A 22,736-nucleotide genomic window follows, 5' to 3' on the forward strand; every position below is an offset into this window, starting at 1 on the left:
CATCTCACGTCAAACCCAAACACACACATACACACTGAGCCATCAAAGACCAAACAATCATGCAGGGTAAAAACCTCATGCCAAATAACATTCAATCATCCCCCCCCCCCCCAGCTCTCCTGCCAGGGCACCCAGAACAGAACAACCAATGTCTCCAGAGACGTAAATGATGTACAACATTCTTCAGTGGCGTCCCACATTGGTGATGGATTATGCTTGGCGTCTCCAAAATGTGCCCCAGGTTGATTCAACGTCACTGAAGTCATGTCTTTGTAGTCCACTGGTTTCCTGAATGAGGGGCCTTCACAGATGCAAACGGTGCAGCTTTAGTGAGCCTGAGGACAGGAAGGAGGTCATCTGTTCAGAAGACCACCCAGTGGAGGGGGTTGGCTCTTGAGGAGCAGGATCCATATGGGGATGGCCCCAAATAAGACCATCATGGAAATGAAGCTGTTCCTGAGGAGTCACGATGCCTGGAGGAGACTGTTGAATGTGTTCCATTGTTCTGTGTCAGACTGTAGTTGTGTTTTATTCGTTGAGATGAGGAGCCCCCTCATCTCCCCCTGGTGTTTCTCCTTCTGAATCCCTGAGTCCATTTTAAAGAACATTCCAGTCCATGTAACTGACGTCACAACGGTTTCTCAAACACTCGGTTTCCCCTGAGGGGGCGTGTCTACAGACCTGTAGACTTCAGACAGCTCTGTATCCCAGTATGCACCTCTGCACACTCACACCACACCCTCATCAGTAAAGCAACACTCATGTGATGAAGATGCAGAGCTCAGGAGAGTAGAATGAAAGAAGACTGAAGATGTCAGAACCCAACCCATTACTCCAGCTTTCAACAATAACTTGGAGCCTGTAACCATTTTAACAAACATAAACCAAACACCTAAGTAACCCCTGAACCAATAAAACATCCTTTATACTCAGATCAACCTTCAGGTAACGGGTTAACTCACCAGGAAGCAAAAATACATCAATGTGCCCAAGAGTAATGAGAAATTAATGACTTACAGTTTGCAGTTCATCTTCATGGTTAAGTTGGGATACTCACAGAACTGCAGTTAAATATCCATGATAGACCTTTGAAGGAAGGAACAGTTTACTCATGGTCAAATTTCAAATAAGTTTAACCACCACAATCCTCGATTTCCTTCACACATTATCGGTGATTTATATTCAGAGGTGTCAAAAGTATTCACATTCATTACTCAAGAACTAATGATACTACCGTTTAAAAATACTTCTGTAGAAGTTGAAGTATCAACTCAAGCTTTTTACTTAAGTAAAAGTACTGGTTTCAAAACTACTTAAAGTATTACAGTAAAAAAGCTTAGGCCGTGCCACAGGGGCCTATAGAATTACAATCAGCTTTTTTGCCAAGTATGCTCACACATACAAGGAATTTGGTCTCTGCATTTATCCCATCCGTGAATTAGTGACGCACACACAGCACACCTCTATAGCACACTGCCCCACTTCCCCCCAAACAACATTTTTCTAAATGCCATCTAATGACTATAATGTTAATGTTGAAAAATTTGGGATGCACCTGTTTCAGACACATTTATGCCCATTGAAAATGAACGCACATTGGTACAATGCAAATACATTAAAGAACCATATACGTGTACTACTGAGCATTAATATGTGTTTCATGATATGAAGATATGATGACTAGTTCCCTGTAAGTATTGGAATGGTGCAAAAAGTCAAACTTCAGAGGCATGTTATCAAAAGCCTTTATTGGGAATGTAAAAGTATGTATCCAAGCATAGCTGCTTTAATTAAAGATGTAACGAGTAAGAACTTGGCAAACTGGGATGCACCATAACAAATCAGCAGTGCCCAGCTGATGGTGCTAACCAAACTTTGGCTAGTGATTAAACATTTCCTGAAAAAAAAACACAATATCTACACCAGTATCTACATCAGTTATGCACAGACCATGCAACAAAGAGTTACCAATAGGCTTTGTTCAGCTGCAAAAGCAACTGGTTCTCAAAGTTCTTCGAGCCAATGCATGCTCTTTTTGGACTGAAGATCAGCCCTGCAACCAATAGGGTGTCAGAATGGTATACGTTTCTATTCTCATCCAGCCAATACAATTCACTCTATCCGATGACGCGAATTGTCTGGATAGATTTTTTTGTTTGTGTTTTTTTGAACGCCGACGGAATAAAAACAAGCCGAAATTACATACGAGTAACGAGGCCATTTTTAACAAGTATGGAATAGAAAGTACAGATAAGTGAGGAAATATAAGTAGAAGTAAAAAGTAGGCTGAAAAATAATTATTCCAGTAAAGTATAGACACCCAAAATGTACACCCAAAAGTAAGGTAACGAAGTATTTGTGCTTGGTTACTTGACACCTGTTTATATTCAACATAGAAGTCACGTCAGTTGCGCTTCGTCACACAATTCTACTCACATCAGGTTCAGATGAGATGCTCCTCTTTACTTCAAAAAAGTCTTTAACCTGTGAAACAGGAAGAGATGTTAAATAAGTCAGACCTCAACAGTACACACGTTCTGGTTTCTGGAAACACAACAACATACGTTTGGGAGACGCTACACTGCCAAACAGTGGAGGACACCAACGTACTGTCCAGTTCCCTATTAAGTGAAATGCACCAGATGCAACCAATTAACTAATCAAGCCCTGGTCGGCTTGGTAGCAGTGAGAGGCTATTTCAGCTCTGTGTTTGATCTTAAATGACCTCCCTCATGATTTTAATTAAAGGGATGAGTCTGATTTAGATTCAAACTTCAAAACAAAAAAAGTCTTCATTCAATTCACCTTACTGTGGGCGCGAGTGCGTGTGTGTGTGCTCTCATCAAAGAGACCAGAGACTCATTCACTGGTTAAACTGGAGTCATCGCCTACCACCACATACACACATACACCATAGATTCACACCATATGCACGCACACACACACCACAGAAACACATAAATTCACACGCAATATTGATACACACTTAATATAGATACAAACTAGATATAGACTTTCAAACCCAAAGGATGGCAAGGCTCAGTTGCAAATCGGTTTTTAATAACATTTATTCCCCCACAGTGTCAGATAAGTGCAAAACATGTAGAGGAGGCCAACCCCCAAATATCTGAAAATAGTAAAATAAAGCCCTATTCAAAACCAATTCCAAAATCAAATAATTCGATCAATTCAAATAATCAATAATCAAATATTCTCTATAATAAATCAAGCATATTCAAAATCAAATACCGGTACTTCAAATAATCAATGGCAATAAATAAAATGATCCATTAGCAAAATAAATGTACATTAAACTCAATCACTGAATGAATTGAACCATAATTTACACCATAATGGAATAATCACCTCAGTAGATATTTAGCATCTCGTGGAGAGCTGAGCACCCTGCTCAACACAGACAACCTGTTCTGGCAACAGCATACAACAGACTATCAGAAGAACAGCAGCTCACCCCTTTTATACCCCATGGCCCCTCCCACTAGACAGGCCCAATCAACAGGGGGATTATAATACTGTGGCATTTTGCAAATCCACCATGAATAAAACATCAAAAATACAGCATGCATGTTAAAGTTCATTTCATCTTGTAGATCAGTGATTTTCACTAGTGCATTTTGGCTTGTTTCTCATTAATGTCCAATGTCAATATCCAGTGTCCTCCTTTGACACAAGGGAAAATGGTTTGGCCCAAATCGGGCCAATCAGTGGCAGCAGGTGTTTCCTGACACCATATTTAAAGCCCTCAGCCCCACCCTGACTCTTTTAGCCTGCAGTACAGAGCCATGGTGAGAGGGAGAGATTGTTTGTGAGTGTTTGTTGCTTGAATCAAGAGCTTGAACATAATGTATGCTTGAAGGTTTACTGTTCATGCACTATCCATCTATGCACGCTATTGATAGGCAGTTATACATCATCACCATCATCAACCTTTTATTATTAGACTCAAGGTCCATTTAAAAACATACAATACAAGAAATGGACAACACACACATAAAACAGACGGGGACAGTGGTCAAACTGTCACATCACCCCCCTCCTCCCCAGGAACTGCAAGTTCAGGAAGGCGGGACAGGTAATCGGCAAGCAAGTTCGTTTTTCCAGCTCTGAGTAATGTTGAAGCGATACGGCTGTCATGCCAAGTACCATCTGGTGACACGGGAGTTCACATCCCTCATGGAGTTGATCCAGCTCAATGCCCGGTGGTCCGTTTCCAAATCAGGTCCGTCCAAGAAGATAATACCGAAGGCTGTGCAATGACCACTTGATGGCAAGACATTCCTTTTCAATGGCAGAGGCAAGGCAAGGCATATTTATTTGTGTAGCACATTTCATACACGTGGCAATTCAATGTGCTTCACACAAAAGCAAAATGAAAAAAGAAAATGAATAAATAAAATAAAGATACAAATTTGGAACCACAATTTTAGCAAAAGTCAAATGTAAAATATACATGGAATACCAACAGCAAAGAGAAAATAGAAAAGATATATAAAAACAATGTGCATTACCTGCCGAAAGCATCTTAAGAGTTTGGTCTTAACTCTTGTTTTAAAAATGGTGACAGTAGGGGTGTTTTTGATGGTCTCTGGAAGCTGGTTCCAGAGATGGACACCATAGTGGCTAAAAGCTGCTTCACCCTGCTTTGTTCTGACGGTCGGTTTCAGTAGACATTGTTTATGTTGTGATCTAAGGGACCTTATTTGGGAATATTGCTTAAACATGTCATGCTAGTTTGGCCCAACCCCCTTCAAAGACTTAAAAACAAGCAGTGCTTTAAAATCAATTCTGTAACTAATTGGGAGCCAGTGCAGGGACTTTAAGATTGGGGTGATGTGATCTCTCCTTTTTGTTTTAGTGAGGACCCTGGCTGCACTATTCTGTATCATTTGAAGTGGTTTTAAAAAAATGTAGGGAAGTCCTGTGGAAACAGTAACTGGTGTGCACGTGGAGGAGCTGAGGCTTTGTAACGTTTTCTCAAGAGTTTCAGAGTCAATCATGCTGAAATTGGACCTCAGGTTTACTGTTCCAGTCTTTATGATTACTTTTTCTGGTTGCTGAGTGATATGAGCCAGACATTCAAACCCAATGGATGGCAAGGCACACAGTTGCAAATAGGTTTTTAATAACATTTATTCCCCCAAAGTGTCAGATAAGTGCAAAACAGAGGAGGCCAACCACCAAATATCTGAAAATAGTAGAAATAAAACTATATTCAAAACCAAATCCAAAATCAAATAATTAAATAAATTCAAATAATCAATAATCAAATATTCTCTAATAAATCAAGCATATTCAAAATCAAATACGAGTACTTCAAATAATCAATGTCAATACATAAAATAATCCATTAGCAATATAAATGCACATTAAGCTCAATCACTAAATGCATTTAACCATAATGGAATAATCACCTCAGTAGATAATTGCATCTCGTGGAGAGCTGAGCACCCAGCTCAACACAGACAACCTGTTCTGGCAACAGCAGACTGTCAGAAGGACAGCAGCTCACCCTTTTTATACCCCATGGCTCCTCCCACTAGACAGGCCCAATCAACAGGGGGATTATAAAACTGTGGCTTTTTGCAAATCCACCATGAATAAACTCATCAAAAATACAGCATGCGTGTTAAAGTTAATTTCATCTTGTCGATCAGTGATTTTCACCAGTGCATTTCGGCTTGTCACTCATTAATGTCCAATGTCAATGTCCAGTGTCCTCCTTTGACACAAGGGAAAATGGTTTGGCCCAAATTGGGCCAATCAGTGGCAGCAGGTGTTTCCTGACACCATATTTAAAGCCCTCAGCCCCACCCTGACTCTTTTAGCCTGCAGTACAGAGCCATGGTGAGAGGGAGAGATTGTTTGAGAGTGTTTGTTGCTTGAATAAAGAGCTTGAATATACTGGGATGTTGGACCTCTTCCCCGTCGAAGGGCCCCATCTGGCGACGGGGGGGGGGGGCTACTAATGCAGCACCGCCTGCCTTGTGTGAGCTGCTGTCTGCTCGCGGGGCAGGAGTAGGTCCTTCCCACCATGTCCAGAGCTGCTGCCAAATACAACAACACCGATGCAAACACACACACAGACACAGACAGACACAAACACAGGTTCAAAATAATCTCCAATCATATTGCTGTGCTAAACAAAGAAAATAATAATAATAATGAAAAAAATAAGTAAATGATAAAGGTCATGGAATATTAAAGTAATATTTCTGTACATGAAATGTGCATAAAAAGAACAGTATAAATAAACATGATGAATACATGAATCAATAGGTGAGTGTCCAGGTGAACATGCATGGTAGGTCTAGCAGCAGCGGGGCCTTGTGTGTGTGAATGATCAGTTATTTATTTATTTCACCTGAGCTGCTGACCACACCAATGGTTCTTTCCTCCGGCCAACTTCTGCCCCAGTTTTCCCCGTTGCAATGAAGCAAACTATTTAAAGTAGGCTAGAGTCAGGAGGAGCGCTACGGACTAACGTATTCAAACAGACGGTACTAAGCGCTCTGTTTACAGTGGTGTATGGCGAGGCGCACACAGCCTTTAGCCGTGTTCTTTTAATATTCTAGAACACACGGGAGTCCTGGAGCTCTATATCTAAATAATATCATATTATGCATGGATATTTATATCATATTATATATATTATCACGGCCAAAAGCTGTGAGCCTCCAGACGATATTATGAATCTCAAACGAGGGGTTCTCCCTCGTTTCTCCGACGTCTCTGGTTCTTCCACGTCCACATCAATCTGAAGTAGACTGAACCACGACATGGAGGAGAAAGGGATGGTTGACCGCAGTTGTCTCCCGCCGGAGCCTCGCTGCCGAGGGACCACTGCCTCGCAGCGGGCAGCGCTTAGGTGCCACCGCCTTCTGCAGCGCCGAGGCGCAGGTCCCTCGGCAGCGGGAAGCGTGGCTCAAGCGGGAGACATTCGAGGCCAACAATCCCTTTCTCCTCCATGTCGTGGTTCATGTACTTCAGGGAGTCAAAGCCAAGGTTCCTTTCCCCCAATTCATTCTCCACCATGGCTGAGGTAACCCCCATTACGAGTCTCGTTGTGGAAATACCAGAGACGAGAGTCCGACGTGTTATGCGCCATAACACCAACAGCGTGTACAACACTCGTTACAGTCCTGGAGCTCTATCTAAATAATATCATATAATACATAGATATCTATATCATATACACGGCCAAGCTCTGTGCGCCTCAAGACGATATTATGAATCACAAACGACTTTGTCGGGTTCTCCGACGTCTCTGGTTCTTCCACTTCCACATCAATCTGAAGTAGACTGAACCGCTCGCAGCCTGCTGCCGGCTGCCCGCTGCCGGGCGGTGGTGCTTCGCGGCGGTGGTGCCTCGCGGCAACCGACAGCAGTCAGCATGTCGCAGTTCATACTTCAGGGAGTCAAAGCCAAGGTCCTTTCCCCCAATTCCTTCTCAACCATGGCTGAGATAACCCCAATTGCAGTCTCGTTGTGGAAATACAAGAGACGTCAAAGAACCGACGTGTTATGCGCCATAACATCAACAGCAAACACTGTGTGTAATCACACACACACACATACACACATGTGGCGCTCGCATGGTCTTGTCTCATTGGGGGGGCAAATTCTCTGGGCGGGCCAGGCAGAGAAAGGGGAGGAGCTTAGATCCTTTATGACGATATATGGGATCACATTCCAAATCAACGCGCTTGAGCCTCCGTTTTTTCAAAGGCGAGCAGAACACCTAGTGCTCGTTTTACACCGAACGCAAGTTTTAGCCACTGGGGGACCATAGGCAGGCTAGGGGAACTCATATTTATGTTAGAAAACCTCATAAAGTGAGATTTTCATGCCATGGGATCTTTAAGGAAAACCATTGACGGCTAAATTTCATCTCATCAATTAGTTTCTAGTTCCTCTGGTTAGCTACCTCTCTAATGGAACTGTGTGATCCCCTGATTTTTTCTGTTGTTATTTTAATCTTGTATGGCCGTTTTGCAGAGAATTGAGCGATGTCATAGAGGGCAGTGTGTGCGTCTGCCAGGGGGTTGAGGTGGAGCTGAGTTACCCCTTGCAGGTCCTGGTTCTCCTCATGTCGAAGAGCAGGTGAGCCTCCACGGGGCAGGAGTAGGTCCTTCCCACCATGCCCAGAGCGGCTGGCTTTAGCAGGAGGGACAGACCCCTCAACTGGTCCAGGACAGCGGTCAGGAACTCATGGGCGTCCTACACACACAGACACACAGACACACACGTGCCTGCACCTACCCCAGGGCAGCAGCTCTACCCTCCTGGAGCTCCATTCCCTCGGTGGGGCGCGTACCTGGGCCACCTCGGAGGGGGGGGCCGTCGGTCTGGTGATTGTACTGGTAGGGTAAAAAATAACACACACACACACACACACACACACACACACACACACACACACACACACACACACACACACACACACACACAGACACACACACAGACACAGATACAAGTTCAAAATAATCTTCAATCACATTGCTGTGCTAAGAACAGAAAATAATCATACTAATGACAATAGAAGTAAATGATAAAGGTCATAGAATATCAAAGTCATATTACTGTACATGAAATGTGCATAAAATGAACAGTATAAATAAACATGATGAATACATGAATCAATAGGTGAGTGTCCAGGTGAACATGCATGGTAGGTCTAGCAGCAGCGGGGCCTTGTGTGTGTGAATGATCAGTTATTTAAAGTCTCACCTGAGCTGCTGACCACACCAATGGTTCTTTCCACCGGCCAACTTCTGCCCCAGTTTTCCCCGTTGCAATGAAGCAAACTATTTAAAGTAGGCTAGAGTCAGGAGGAGCGCTACGGACTAACGTATTCAAACAGACATATAAGTTCAGTGAGGCTGAGTGAGACCCACCTCGGCGAGGGGAATCTGCTGCAGCAGGAGCTGAGGGCTGGGGCTGCCTGGGTGGAGGAGACCACTGAGTCTGGGCCTCCATCGCTCCTGGGGGGGCTCATGGTGGTCTCAGGGTGGTCTCAGGGGGCTCTGGGACTCTGGGATGGGATGTTGGTCTGCTCCTCAACATCCCACCCACCCAAGACCAGAGGGCCCTTCCCCCACCCCCCACCCAGACCCCAGACTGTTCTACACCTGGACACACAAAGGAAACACCACGTATTGTAGGATACTGCAGACTCATTCACCCCATCATTATCTACACTGGAGCTAATCTGGGACCCAGCAGTCTTCCACGTTACAGCAGAACTCCCGAGGGGGAGACGGCTCAGAGCTTGGGCCGGACACCAGAGGCTGAAGGGGCCGAGTCACGCCTTGGGTCCTGTTTCGTTACTGAGACATTCTACCAAAGAGAAACTCAGATGTGCTGGTCTATGACGCTTTCAGAAAGGGACTTTAATTAACTGAGTGAATATAATGGCCAGCCTACCAGACTTTGATTTGAAACCTGGCCTGCTGGAGTCCAGATTATCTGTCTTTGTGCCTTTTGAATGTGATTTAATTCTTCCTCCTACCTGTCGCTGGTAGAACAGCAGGTAGGCCGTGCGTTGCCGCCGGCGACAGACGGCCCTGCCGGTGGTCCGTGACACCTTCAGGTCATTGTAGCGCAGCCATTGGTCAGCCAGGTTGTTGCCCTCTTCCGGATAGGCCCCCTCACTGATGTAATGTCCTGGGGGCGGGTTCAAAGATACATTTCTGACATGCCCTATCATATCATCCTCATGATCGATCATCAATAATCAATAAGTCAATCGTTCAATTACCAATCTACCCAGGACAATGTAACTGCAAGCGACATACACAAAACTCCCAAAGTGTATGTGTGTGTTTGTGCGTGTTTGTGTCACCTGATGTAGCCCGGGCACCGATGTGGCTCAGTACACTCACAAGTGTGTACTTCTCCTGGGAAGGAAACGCGTATCATACTGAACAGTGAGCACGGCGTCGGCAGGACAGCAACAGGTTCACACACAGAGAACATTTTCTGCACTTCTTCTCCCTTCATCTTACTAACAGTTCAGGTTGAAGTTAAGCTCAAGTTAGGGCGGCTATATTACCTTATATAAGCAAGTATTCTGTATGTTTATCTTGCTTTATGTTATTAAAAAGACAAATTTGTATAATTTATTAGCTTCTTATCTCCCTAATATTCTCTCTCTCTCTCTCTCTCTCTCTGTCTCTCTCTCTCTCTCTCTCTCTCTCTTCTTCTCACCATGATGTTGCTTTCCTCACTCCCTGCCTCTGTAGTATGAAATAAATCATTTGAAGGGTTAGTAAAGGCTATACCTATTCATCGTTTCAGTTATTCAATCAACATATACTCTTTGTCTATGTCTGGCCTTGATTATTCTCTCATTGTGTACATAATACTGAAACAAGAGATATAACTGGATAAGATATTGGATCTTCTGAACAGGACAGGGACAAAGCTTCAGCACCTGTCCCAATGCTGAGTCCCAGGTTTCTGGACAGGAGGACTTCATCCTCCACCTTCTCTATCCTCCCAGTGAGGGTGAAGCGGAAGCGTTTCAGGTGGAGGACCAGAACGCTGCAGGAGACGAGGCAAGAGCAGGTGGAGCAACAGGAGTTATTACAAAGAGACTCACAATCTGTTCAGAACCGGTCAGAGCCAATGGCTTCCTGTCCAGAACCGGTCTGAGCGTGTTCTAACACATTAAGGCTGGGGGTTGGAAACCCACCGGCCCAGTATGCTATACCGCCTTCCTGTTACAACAAACACTGGAAATGAAAGCTACTGTAGATCATTATCTCTCTAGCTTGTAGAATCACTCACTTAGGTAGGGTCAGGAAGCAGGTCTGCATGCCAGATGTATTTCCTCCGCACTGGCAGGCGTACTTCAGAGAGCTCTCCTACAAATACAACAACAACACAACACATGCCTGGGTTTGACCCTCACACAGAACAACCATCCACACACAGCAGCACAGAGGGGGGTGATGAGCGACAGCATGGTGGGTCCATGACCTAGGGTGGGGTCACTGACCGTGAGGTATCTGTCCAGGGCCTGGCTCACCGAGCCTCCAGGCTCCAGGTCCAGGGACAGGTTGTTGAAGACCTCCATGGACGAGGACTGGCCCTCACATCTAACACAGGAGAACATACGGGAGACACTGATGAAGACTGCTGGCCAAGAGCAGGATACACTGCTGCTGGGGCCGACATCCTCCCTACATCAAGGCCTCCATATCGTTCACCACTAAGGGGAGGACAAGACCTACAGGGAGGACAAGACCTACAGGGAGGACAAGACCTACAGGGAGGACCAAGACCTACAGGGAGGACCAAGACCTACAGGGAGGACAAGACCTACAGGGAGGACCAAGACCTACAGGGAGGACCAAGACCTACAGGGAGGACCAAGACCTACAGGGAGGACAAGACCTACAGGGAGGACCAAGACCTACAGGGAGGACCAAGACCTACAGGGAGGACCAAGACCTACAGGGAGGAAGTGTTCAATGTCTACTCTCCTCTGGATCAGCCGCCCAGAGTGACTGCAGCATCCCACAGCGGTCAATATCTTTCTAAGGAAAACCATTGACGGCTTAATGTCGTTCAAGTAGTTTGTAGTTCCTCTGTGTTCACATCTATTTCTCAAATGTATCTGTGATTCTCTGAATTTTTCTATTGCTATTTTAAACTTGTAGAAGTATGGTCGTTTAGAAAATAATCAAGAGAGGCAGTGTGTGCGTCTGCCAGGGGGTCGAGGTGGAGCTGAGTTACCCCTTGCAGGTCCTGGTTCTCCTCATGTTGAAGAGCAGGTGAGCCTCCACGGGGCAGGAGTAGGTCCTTCCCACCATGCCCAGAGCGGCTGGCTTTAGCAGGAGGGACAGACCCCTCAACTGGTCCAGCACAGCGGTCAGGAACTCATGGGCGTCCTACACACACAGACACACACACGCACATACATACATATGCATACATAAAACAGGCAAATACAGTCATACACACACAAACACAAGCATACACACAAGCACACACGCCAGCATGCAAACACACATACAAACACACACACACACGCACGCACACACAAATACACACATGTTGAACACAACCGCACACAAAGTAAAGAAGTTGTTTGGTATATATGGAGAGGGGGGGGACACTCACTTTTTGTCCACCGTCCTTGAACTCTGGGGCCTGCAGCGAAACCCTCTTCTTAAACGAACTCAGCACTGCCATCTTGTGGCCGTTGTTGCCAGAGCAACGTGATGTCCCAATGGCCGCAAACTCCCTGGGGGGAGGAAAGTACTTCTATGTAGGAGCTAGCTGTCAATCAGTGGGTCTGTGTGTGTGTGTGTGTGTGTGTGTGTGTGTGTGTGCAGGGCCGCCGGACTTGGGGTGTAAGGTGGACAGGCTTGGGGGGGCAAGGTAGAGGGGGGCCCATGGAATTTTTTTGGGATTATTTTACCACCCCCTAGTGGCAGGAGCCCCACATTGCGCTCAGTGGCCATATGCCGCTAGGTCAGGTCTCGCTCCCCCCCGCCCCCGGTCAACAATTCTGTGCAGGGGGCTGGTAGGGGGAATTCGGGGGGGGGGGGGGGGCATCAGTACCTCTTGAATACAGGCAGGCGCGGAGCGGGAGGGCGGCTCTTTCTTAAGCTTTTGAAGATATGACAACACTGACAGCATGATGCTATCTAGTGGAAAGGACATGCAACAGCATGGATAATTCTTCGCCACAAAATCATGGACCTATAGGGGGCTTATTTGTTTATCAACACGGCGAATGCGTGCACAGAATGATGGCAAAATGAAAATTTGCTTGACCGGTTGCCATAGTTATCTCTGTGTGGTAAATTTGCAGTTGCGGTGTTAATTAGCAATTTTGTCAGTTTTCTGTTACATTAAACTGTAATCAGACAACGTGGTTATATGCTATAGACCCTAGAGGGGGTGGCTTTGAATCTACTGAAAGTTATTCTCAAATTTTGTCTTAATTTTGCCACTGTAGTTTACATAAAAATCTCTAGAAGTCAATAGTTAAGTGGATATTGTTTCTTTCCATTAAATAGTATTCTATTGAGCAGGCCCTGCAACTGAAAATGTAGGCTATGAATTAGAAGGGATTTAGGATTTGCCAGGGTCCAGCAGGTCACCCTAAAATGGACTAGAATGCAGGAAATCGCATCTTAGAAATTGAAAGTCTGGCTCAGGCCCTCAGGGCCCAGAATTTGGTGCTACGCCCCTGTGTGTGTGTGTGTGTGTGTGTGTGTGTGTGTGTGTGTGTGTGTGTGTGTGTGTGTGTGTGTGTGTGTGTGTGTGTGTGTGTGTGTGTCTGTGTGTGTGTGTGTGTGTGTGTGTATGTGTGTGTGCGTGTGTGCGCGTGTGTGTGCGTGTGTGCGTGTGTGTGTGCGTGTGTGTGTGCGTGTGTGTGTGTGTGTGTGTGTGTGTGTGTGTGTGTGTTTGCCAGTGGGTTTGCCAGTGTGTGTACCTGAGCAGCTGTGCAGAAGGGGCTAAGCTCCAAGCCCACTGCGTCTGCTCCATCTCCTGACTGAAGACCCTCAGGGTCAGGAGACTCTGCAGGGTGGAGTTTAAATAGCAGCTCTGTGCCAGGTTGGGGAGCCTGAGAACACACACACACAACAACAGGTAGCAAGGCTTCGCCTCACTACAGCACTAGCCACCAGGAGCCAGGAAGGAAGTACTTTGTCTATCGATGCATTGGTATTCATGTCAAGGTATTATTATTATTTATATATTTTAAATAAGACCACATCTGAACGTTCATGAGATGAAGATACATCTATCGCCGATCAATTATCAGTCTGGGATATTGATTGCTGCACAATTATCATGATTATGGTTTGTATTTTATAGGTTAACTCTAACATGCATTCATATGGATAATATATCAATATGGAGCCACGACCACCATCTAGTGGATATCAGCGGTAGTGCAGTTGTACCGGCTGCCGGTGTGTTTACTGAATGACCTCCCTGGTGTGGATGCTACTGGTGTGTCTACTGTGGGTTGGTGTGTATGAGCCCGTCATCCAGCACTCACCCCAGGAAGCCCAGCTGCTGCTCTATGAGGCGAGGGGTGGCGGTCTGCCTGGTGAGGAGGCCCCCAGACTGGGATAACGGCCCCCGGACGAGGTCCCCGTCTACGGAGGGTCCGGCCTGCACCCCGTCCCCCTGACTGTCCAACCAAGGGGTCCGGGCCTCCCTATGGGTCAAACATAGATACATAGTTACTGTTTAGTTACTTTATTAGGCGCGCTTTAATCCAATGCAGTTTACGGTTTAGGGCAGCTTGCCCAAGGATGCTTAAAGGTTTCATTTTGGAGAACGGTATCCATGTGGAGATCTACGATGATACCAGAGGCCACCGGAGGTCCCCAGAGGTCGCCAGGGGTCGCCAGGGGTCACCTGGGGTCCTCTCCTCCTGCACCTACCTCAGGGCAGCAGCTCTATCCTCCTGGAGCTGCCCTGCCTCGGTGGGGGGGGCCGGCCTGGAGCCCTGGCCCCTGGCTGGGCCGGCCTGGGCCACCTCGGTGGGGCGCGCCGGCCTGGAGCCCTGGCCCCTGGCTGGGCTGACCTGGGCCACCTCGGAGGGGGGGGCCGGCCTGGAGCCCTGGCTCCTGGCTGGGCCGGCCTGGGCCACCTCGGAGGGGGGGGCCACCCTGGAGCCCTGGCCCGTGGCTGGGCCGACCTGGGCCACCTCGGAGGGGGTGGCCTTCTTCCCTCCGGCCAGCTTCTGCTCCTGTTTTCGCTGTTGCCAGTAATACGGTACGTAACAGTCATAGTGAGGAAAAGAGATTTCAGTTACACATAGAGACATAGAGAATACATTATCTAATGTATGAATTTGAGTTTAAACTAAATAAACTGAAGTAAATAATTTGATATGGGCTACAGCTACACAGACAACAACAAACTACATTAACTTAATAAATAAATCCTACTTTGGGGACCCTTTAATCCAAAGGAGGACGACTACAGACTACGATCCTCCAGTAAGACCTCTCAGTGCAGTAGAGTGAGACCAACCTTGGGGAGGCGAAAACGCCGCAGCCACCCCCAGCGGGGCCTGGGCCTCTGGGGGTGGAGCCTGCTCTCGGGGGGCGGAGCTGGGTCTGAGTGGGTGGAGGGGTCGGAGCCCGGAGGGTCCCGGTGGTCCTCACTGCTGATGCTCAGCGTGTCGACGCTGCAGAGAGCCACAGAGAGACCCTGGCCCTCTGTGGGCCGTGTCGGGTCGACCTGCTCCGCTGCAGGACTCGCCTGGTATCTCTGTTGAGAGGAGGAACACCACAGAACAATGATCAGACAGTACAGTAATATATATATTATAGAAGTACAGAAGTATTTGTACATGCAGATTGGATTCTCTTCAAAGGAGAGCAAAAAGATCAAACTGGAATTCCAACATCCGTTGAAACTCATGTACTGGTTTCATTCGGTGGGTCTCACGTACCTGAGGTGCGATGCAGGGCCAACAACACAGGCTTGCTAAGAAATTCATTCTCGCACGATAATAATTTAGCAATGCTGAATTATTATCATCCAATCTCTCTGCTCGTCCAACTTGAACTGCCTGAAGTGGAACATGAGGCTGGTTGCTAGGGCAGCCTTGGAATGGGCCTTCTTATGACGTCATAGAGCCACTGAAGCACCGATGTATACGGGCATTCTATAATGTGTGACTGTTTTACTTTAGCTTTATTAAATAAGCATTGTTAATCCTTTTTTAATGCATAGATTCTAACCTGTGTGGGAATCAAGCCCCTGACCCTGGCAGTGTCCATCGCTCCTGATGGAGTCCTGAGAGAAACCTCATCATGTGTTCCGATATACTGGGATGTGATTCATAATCATACGTGTGGTTCATGTGAATGGACCAGAAATGAATTGTACTGCGGTGATGTGATTGGAGGATATTATCAATATATTTAATGAGTCATCTTTTGAGTTAAACCTCTCATAAATCCAGATGTTATTGCACTCAAACAATTGAGATAGCATCAAGAGATTAGAGATGGACTTTGGTTTCTGTCAGTTGCCACTTGTAGGTCCATCCTGAACTGCTTCAGGACCTTATGTGTATGCTGACAGTAGATATACCACAGAACTATTAATAGACATTACACATTTCCCTCATATTAACAACAGCAGTAGCATTCGTACATAGAGGTGCTTTTTTTAACCTGCCAGATCAATCATTTTTAATGCCAACAGTAACAGATATTGAATCTCATGTAGTTCTCTGGCAGAACACGCTAGCCTCACACTGAACAGGTGAACTTATTCTTCATTATTTTCCAGTAATTGTTCACTTATTATTATGGTGCTAAAATTTTTTTGGTAGGCCTACATATATTAATTTGTACGTCACATTGTGTTCACATGAGGGACTTTAGGCAAACTATGCTCAGTGAAGAATAGTGTGGCATCGTAGAACGTTCCATAGCCCAAACTGTTTAATCTTTGGAGGCATCGTGACCTATGGCAGCGTTCTGTTTCCCAATGACATCCAAATCACTGTGTGCCCTGATCATGTGTCTACACAGTATAACACCATTGATAACTTAGATAGAATCATATATCTGCTTAATAGAAGTCAGATATTTAATGTACCTCAAGATATTTTGGCAGACTTCATGGAGGCAAACATGGATTTTACAGTATTTATTTGGAAAGAAGAAACATACTATTCACAACAGGTGATGGGCTATTAGGATAGCCTATCATAATACACCTCCTGTTATGTTAGCATTAGTAATGTTTGTGGCTGAAAGGGAAATCCAATGGTTCTTTATTTGTAATCTCGTCAACAAACATGGAAATAGTTTTGAATACATTTGACAATATTCTGCCAACTTCACCCAGACTGCATGTCATCCATGGGGAACTGGCAAAATACAAATGCATCCAACTTTGTCTATTGAGGTAAAACTGTTATATTAATCACATAAAAGCATGATTTCTCTGCAGTAGTATGTATGCAGGTTATCTTCATTTTGTTTTTTTCAGTGGTTGGACCATCTATCGATCCAAGGCTATTTTTGCCCAGGCCTACTACATTGTGGATGACTGCATTGTGGCTGTCACACTCCAGTACTATTGAAATGTTCACAGCACATCTTTCACCAAACCACTGGATCTAGCTACACAACTCTTTACAGACCCTACAAGAAACAGGGGTCAGTTGACTTCATTAAGCTGAATGACATGACGTTTATAAGGAGGTCCTTGTTGCCATCTGGAATGTATCCTAAAACATCACAATTGGATAATTTTTGTCATACAAAAGCCTAACCAGCGGATCAGTCAATGTCAAAGCCAAAGCCACAAAAATGTCGAAGTTTCATGAGTGAAATGTGTTGAAGGCCGATCTGTACTAACAGTTGATTGGGCTGAGGCTGTTTTCCGGGTCTCCGATTGGTTCCTCGCGCTGCTCTTCGGTCCACCTCCTGTTTATTGGTCAAGATCACAGACCCAAGTCAGTTCAACTTACCGATAGCTTTCCAATATTCGGTATACCGTAACATATGCATCTCTGGACTACACATGACGTAAAAAGTTGAAACTTGAAGATTAAACAGAAAATTCTGACTAGAATATTGTGTGCAAGTAATTACAATGGTGATGCAATAAACAGATCTGGAAACGCCCAGTTTCAGCAGGTCTGTGCTACCTACAAGCAGCTTGTCCACTCATGAACTCTGACCCCACTTCCAATTCCCCTGTCCGAGGTATGCTACCTCGCCTCAGGATTTGAATGAGGCTCCATTTTGTGGAAGTTCAAGGTTGAAAGGAAACACTGAATTTTGCCAATAGGCCAGTGTTTCATTACTCATCACAGCTGAACGCAGACACCCACAAAAGCCTACATTCACCCATTCCAACAGGACAGGCAGACATGAGCAAAGCATTTGGCATTGAATCTGACAGTGAGCACCCAGGCTCTTTGTTCCCTGGCTTTTGTCTGAACAAATACATCTGCTGTAGGATCACATTAGCAACACAATGATGTGAGATTAGAAAGCTGTTGACTGGCTCATTCCTGTTCTGCATGCATTTGAGTGTGTGGTTAGGTGTGTGTTAAGGTTATTGGAGTTGACATACCATCAGTGAGCTGCAAAATGCGACACATTCCCTCCATGAGTAAAACGCACACAAAACACATAACACTGCACGAAGAAGTGAGCTCAGAACAAACATTTTGATTTATTTCCCCTGGAATGAACCACTGGGGTCAACACTTAAAAATAAGTCACCTTTTCATACAACACAACACAAACAACATTTAAACACAAAAGACGCTTTTGTTTTGATTAAGTAAAACCCACTGTTCAGAGTAAATTGTTAAATACTTTCCTTTTCCTTTTTTTGTTACTTGCATGTCGGATACTGCGATGGATGTGGGTGTATTTGCTTATAGTTTGTAATATCATACATTTAGTTAAATTAAATCTCTATCTACATATGTTACACACTTGAAGAATAGTAGCTACTATCAGTGTAATATAAACGTGTAGGAAGGAATTTAAGTTTGCATCAGAGTTTTCTCCAGTAGCGTAAATGTTGATCCTGAATCAGTCGTCAATATCAGAGTTCTTTTAAATTTAACTTTATAGACAAGTTTTGTTTTTGCTTAACAGACTCTGGACGAGTGTCAAGGTTTTATACCCAAATTGGATTCTGGAGATTCTTCTTCCTCCTACCTGGACCAATGTCTGAACGACATTGCATACCATAATCTTTCGCCATCCCTTCACCAATGTCCGCTTGTTCCTTACGCTATCTCTTCGTCCGCCTCCTCGTCAAAGTTCTCCTCCTCCTCGGCCGTAGCGTCCTGGTACTGCTGGTACTCGGACACCAGGTCGTTCATGTTGCTCTCCGCCTCCGTGAACTCCATCTCGTCCATGCCCTCGCCCGTGAACCAGTGGAGGAAGGCCTTGCGGCGGAACATGGCGGAGAACTGCTCCGAGATGCGCTTGAAGATCTCCTGGATGGCCGTGCTGTTGCCGATGAAGGTGGCCGACATCTTGAGGCCGCGGGGCGCCACGTCGCACACCGCCACCTTCACGTTGTTGGGGATCCACTCCACAAAGTAGCTGCTGTTCTTGTTCTGCACGTTGAGCATCTGCTCGTCGACCTCCTTCATGGACATCTGGCCGCGGAACACGGTGGCCACCGTGAGGTAGCGGCCGTGGCGCGGGTCGCACGCCGCCATCATGTTCTTCGAGTCGAACATCTGCTGCGTGAGCTCGGGCACGGACAGGGCGCGGTACTGCTGGCTGCCGCGGGCCGTCAGCGGGGCGAAGCCGGGCATGAAGAAGTGCAGGCGGGGGAAGGGCACCATGTTGACGGCCAGCTTGCGGAGGTCGGCGTTGAGCTGCCCGGGGAAGCGCAGGGAGGTGGTGATGCCGCTCATGGTGGCCGACACCAGGTGGTTGAGGTCGCCGTAGGTGGGCGTGGTCAGCTTGAGCGTGCGGAAGCAGATGTCGTAGAGCGCCTCGTTGTCGATGCAGTACGTCGCGTCCGTGTTCTCCACTAGCTGGTGCACGGAGAGGGTGGCGTTGTAGGGCTCCACCACCGTGTCAGACACCTGGATGAGGGGTCAGGCCATTGGTCATCACAGTCACAAATCCATTAGCTATCATCTCGATTGTAAATATTAATATATCCATATTTTAAACGGCGTGTTATGATTCATCCAACATAAAAAAATCCAGAAGGATCAATGAATGAATCAAACCAGGGTAAAAAAATGAACGCCTACAACCAGCCTTTGGCTGATTGATTTGACATTCTGCAGGTCAACTTCAGGGTTAGCCATACCTTGGGGGAGGGCATGACACTGAAAGTGCTCATGATCCGGTCGGGGTACTCCTCTCTGATCTTGCTGATGAGCAGGGTGCCCATGCCTGAGCCCGTTCCTCCACCTAGAGAGTGGGTGAGCTGGAAACCCTATACACAAACACGCACAACACCTTCAACAAGTGACTTGAACACACAAAATAAAAAAGGTGACAAAGAGGCATTTCAGATTTCCAATAGTGAAACGGAGGGCTGACATCCTATTGTAGACCTGCTTAAGGCCCATATCAGTGTTGCTCCGTTATTATTGATACCAAAATATATCAAAGTGTACCTGTAGACAGTCACAGTTCTCGCACTCCTTCCTCACGACGTCCAGCACCGATTCCACTAGCTCCGCCCCCTCTGTGTAGTGGCCTTTCGCCCAGTTGTTCCCAGCACCCGTCTGTCCTGTGGTCAACCCAACACAACACAGCAAAGTTAGACATCTTTTAAAAAAGGCACTCCCCTTATTATACGTCCCCCACATAAACATCCCCATGTGCAGCTGCAGACACACGTCTCCCCTCCCCCTATTCTTGATAAAGTACCAAACAGCTCAATTTAACAAATCTTAAACATTTGTTTAAAGGCCAAGTTTTGTTTACTATAATTTGTTGAGCAACGTAGTGTACTTCAGTCCATTTTATTGGAGTGCAACGTGTAGAGCACTGTAGTGCAGTATGTTGCAACACATGGGAGTAGGAGGGAGACAGAGGTCTGTGTCCTCTGGTGAAGCCAGTTTGTTGAACAGAGCCAGGGCTGTTGGAACAGGAATGCTGCTCCACTGTTTATACAGTACCAACAGCAGATTTCCATCAGTGACCCGCTTTTCAAATCGAGGTTATAGTTATGCCATGAATACTCAATTTAAGGGAGGGGTTAGTTTATATGGAAGATTGCATGTTATTCAATCCCACCATTTACCCCATACACAAGGACGGTGGGTCCAACGTAATTATAAGAGTCTTCATTAACATGACAGCCAACCCCTCATGTTAAGGAGTCTACCTGAAGTTAATCCCATTATGACTCTTAATCCCCTTTATGACTCTTGGCAATAAATTAATCATGATATAACCGAGGGCATGGGACATGTCAACATTGGTTTATACTGTCCAGCTTGCAAATTTAAGCAGATATCGGCCCTTATAAAAAATAAAGGGTACATACCACGAGGTGTGAAATGGGATTAGCCTTACAAGCCGTTTCTAGTGATGTCATATGGGGCAGATTTTCGATACGGCTTGTAAGGCTATTCACACTCACACCTGGTGGTATAATATGTCCCCTTTAATTAGGTTTTGTGTCTACCAAAGATGAAGTTGTCGGGTCTGAATAGCTGTCCGAAGGTCCCTGAGCGCACACTGTCCATGGTCCCTGGCTCCAGGTCCACCAGCACGGCACGGGGGACATATTTATTTGCTGCAAAAAAAATAACAACGAGAACATGATTCAATGCATCCATTTCTGTATTTTAAAAAAAATATCCCGAACTAAACAAGTGATCATCACAACCCCTGAGGGCAGCCCAGGTTATTCATTCGGTTTATTATGAATGAGATGCATCTAAATACCAACCTGATTTACGTAACCCGAAAAAAATAATCCTACGCATAAAACACATCTGCACCACATTAAGAACAAGCAACACAGGTTTAGAGTATTTAATTATTAGGATTAGATACACACTTGTGGAAACCGAGTACGTCATGCAGTTCAATGTTCAGCCTGTGGGGGAAGAAATTACGCACTTTGAAAACAAAACAAAATGGCCATGGGAAGATTTGATCCTCCTCCGTATTACTGTTGCGGGCCCATGTTTGTGGAGGAGCAGAGGTATTATGGCCAGCGGGTTTCTCCTCACTTTGAACCGACACATCTCCACCGGGAGAGAAGCTGTTGTCATCTATCCATGTCAAAGGCGGAAGGCTCTCCACGCTTGCGCGTCACAGTGACTCAACGCATAGCGCACTCGGCTATCCACAGAGTGCGCGAGGTCGTATGTTTGAATGAGCGCCTCCACTCGAGTCGCCTTGAAGCGCATGCGTGGAGAGAGCCAAATGACGTACGTTTGAATGAACCGATAGTTTTACTCACAGGACGCCAGGTTGTAGTAGACGTTCGCCCGCTCCAACTGCAGCACCGAGTCGCCGACATAGTTCCCGGTAGGGTCGATGCCATGCTCGTCACTGATCACTTCCCAGAACTACACGAGTCATTGAAGAAGAAGAAGCTGATGACGACGTTCAAATAAAACATTGTGTTCCGCCTGAACATTGAATGACCCACTCGTTCCTTAGTTAACAGGGTTAGTGAGACTAGTCGGATAAGTAGTGTGACGTTTAATTCTAAACCATTTTCTGTCTAACACTGTTTCTAATACAAACGATGGCATCCGCTTAAAAATTCTAGGCCTACTCGTGAAAAGCAAGAAACCACTAAATGAATTATTAAAAGTGAAAAAAGATCGAGAGCGCAACTTGGGTGACTCAGTTCATTAGACTCAGAACCAATGATTGAATCCAATTAAAATAAGGAAAAAATATTATTAACTCATCGATTAGATCGAAAAATGTATCAAATAATAAACGTTGACATGCGAGATAACATGTGCCTACCTTCGTCCCGATCTGATTTCCACACTGTCCCGCTTGTAAATGAACTATTTCCCTCATATTTCTGCTCGTGCGTAGGCCTGCTGTGCTCTTCAAAGGTTTTGCTGCTGTCGGCTGGTGCGTCTCTGCTCTAATGACAGCCTCTAGCTCAACCCGCGCTAAATTCCAACTCCAGAGCGCGTGCACGCGAACACAACCGGGTACGAGTTTGGGGAGGGAGTCATTCCAAACAAAAGTTCATGAACTTTACGACTCCTTGTTCTGTTCCCTTGCTCG

At 45.9% G+C, this 22,736-nt stretch overlaps 2 protein-coding genes across 4 annotated transcripts; both read right to left on the reverse strand.

Annotated features, from left to right (window-relative positions):
- Window positions 1-8,285: 8,285 nt before the first annotated feature.
- On the reverse strand, window positions 8,286-14,420 carry LOC132452714 (ubiquitin carboxyl-terminal hydrolase 37-like). 3 transcript variants are annotated; one of them, XM_060045468.1, is made up of 12 exons: window positions 14,045-14,420; window positions 13,472-13,603; window positions 12,148-12,271; window positions 11,761-11,915; window positions 11,021-11,120; window positions 10,810-10,886; window positions 10,454-10,563; window positions 9,863-9,917; window positions 9,530-9,684; window positions 8,916-9,149; window positions 8,749-8,825; window positions 8,286-8,378 (listed from the first exon to the last, which is right to left on the reverse strand). In XM_060045468.1, the coding sequence occupies exons 1-9, from the start codon at window positions 14,227-14,229 to the stop codon at window positions 9,669-9,671; spliced, it is 954 nt and encodes a 317-aa protein (XP_059901451.1). In that variant the 5' UTR covers window positions 14,230-14,420; the 3' UTR covers window positions 8,286-8,378; window positions 8,749-8,825; window positions 8,916-9,149; window positions 9,530-9,668. The 3 variants fall into 3 exon arrangements, with proteins under 3 accessions (XP_059901451.1, XP_059901449.1, XP_059901448.1); XM_060045466.1 differs by having other exon boundaries at window positions 9,863-10,563; XM_060045465.1 differs by having other exon boundaries at window positions 9,530-10,563.
- A 3,763-nt stretch (window positions 14,421-18,183) lies between these two features.
- Window positions 18,184-22,619, reverse strand: tubb6 (tubulin, beta 6 class V). Its single transcript, XM_060045462.1, has 6 exons — window positions 22,464-22,619; window positions 21,943-22,051; window positions 21,157-21,267; window positions 20,138-20,253; window positions 19,825-19,953; window positions 18,184-19,591 (listed from the first exon to the last, which is right to left on the reverse strand). The coding sequence occupies exons 1-6, from the start codon at window positions 22,518-22,520 to the stop codon at window positions 18,776-18,778; spliced, it is 1,338 nt and encodes a 445-aa protein (XP_059901445.1). The 5' UTR covers window positions 22,521-22,619; the 3' UTR covers window positions 18,184-18,775.
- Window positions 22,620-22,736: the final 117 nt, after the last annotated feature.

This window comes from Gadus macrocephalus, chromosome 23 (genome assembly GCF_031168955.1).
Source record: "Gadus macrocephalus chromosome 23, ASM3116895v1".
Classification (NCBI taxonomy): domain Eukaryota; kingdom Metazoa; phylum Chordata; class Actinopteri; order Gadiformes; family Gadidae; genus Gadus; species Gadus macrocephalus.

What these genes read in the sequence shown, in the direction of transcription:
- tubb6 (XM_060045462.1), bottom strand. Translation starts at nt 22,520, where the DNA reads ATGAGGGAAATAGTTCATTTACAAGCGGGACAGTGTGGAAATCAGATC. An exon ending in GAAATCAGATCGGGACGAAG is followed by an intron (nt 22,052 to 22,463) that starts GTAGGCACATGT and finishes TGACTCGTGTAG; the next exon opens with TTCTGGGAAGTGATCAGTGA. An exon ending in ACCCGACAACTTCATCTTTG is followed by an intron (nt 20,254 to 21,156) that starts GTAGACACAAAA and finishes GGTTGACCACAG; the next exon opens with GACAGACGGGTGCTGGGAAC.
- LOC132452714 (XM_060045466.1), bottom strand. Translation starts at nt 14,229, where the DNA reads ATGTATCTATGTTTGACCCATAGGGAGGCCCGGACCCCTTGGTTGGAC. An exon ending in TCAAGGACGGTGGACAAAAA is followed by an intron (nt 11,916 to 12,147) that starts GTGAGTGTCCCC and finishes CTGTGTGTGTAG; the next exon opens with GACGCCCATGAGTTCCTGAC. An exon ending in CCCTGGACAGATACCTCACG is followed by an intron (nt 10,887 to 11,020) that starts GTCAGTGACCCC and finishes TTGTATTTGTAG; the next exon opens with GAGAGCTCTCTGAAGTACGC.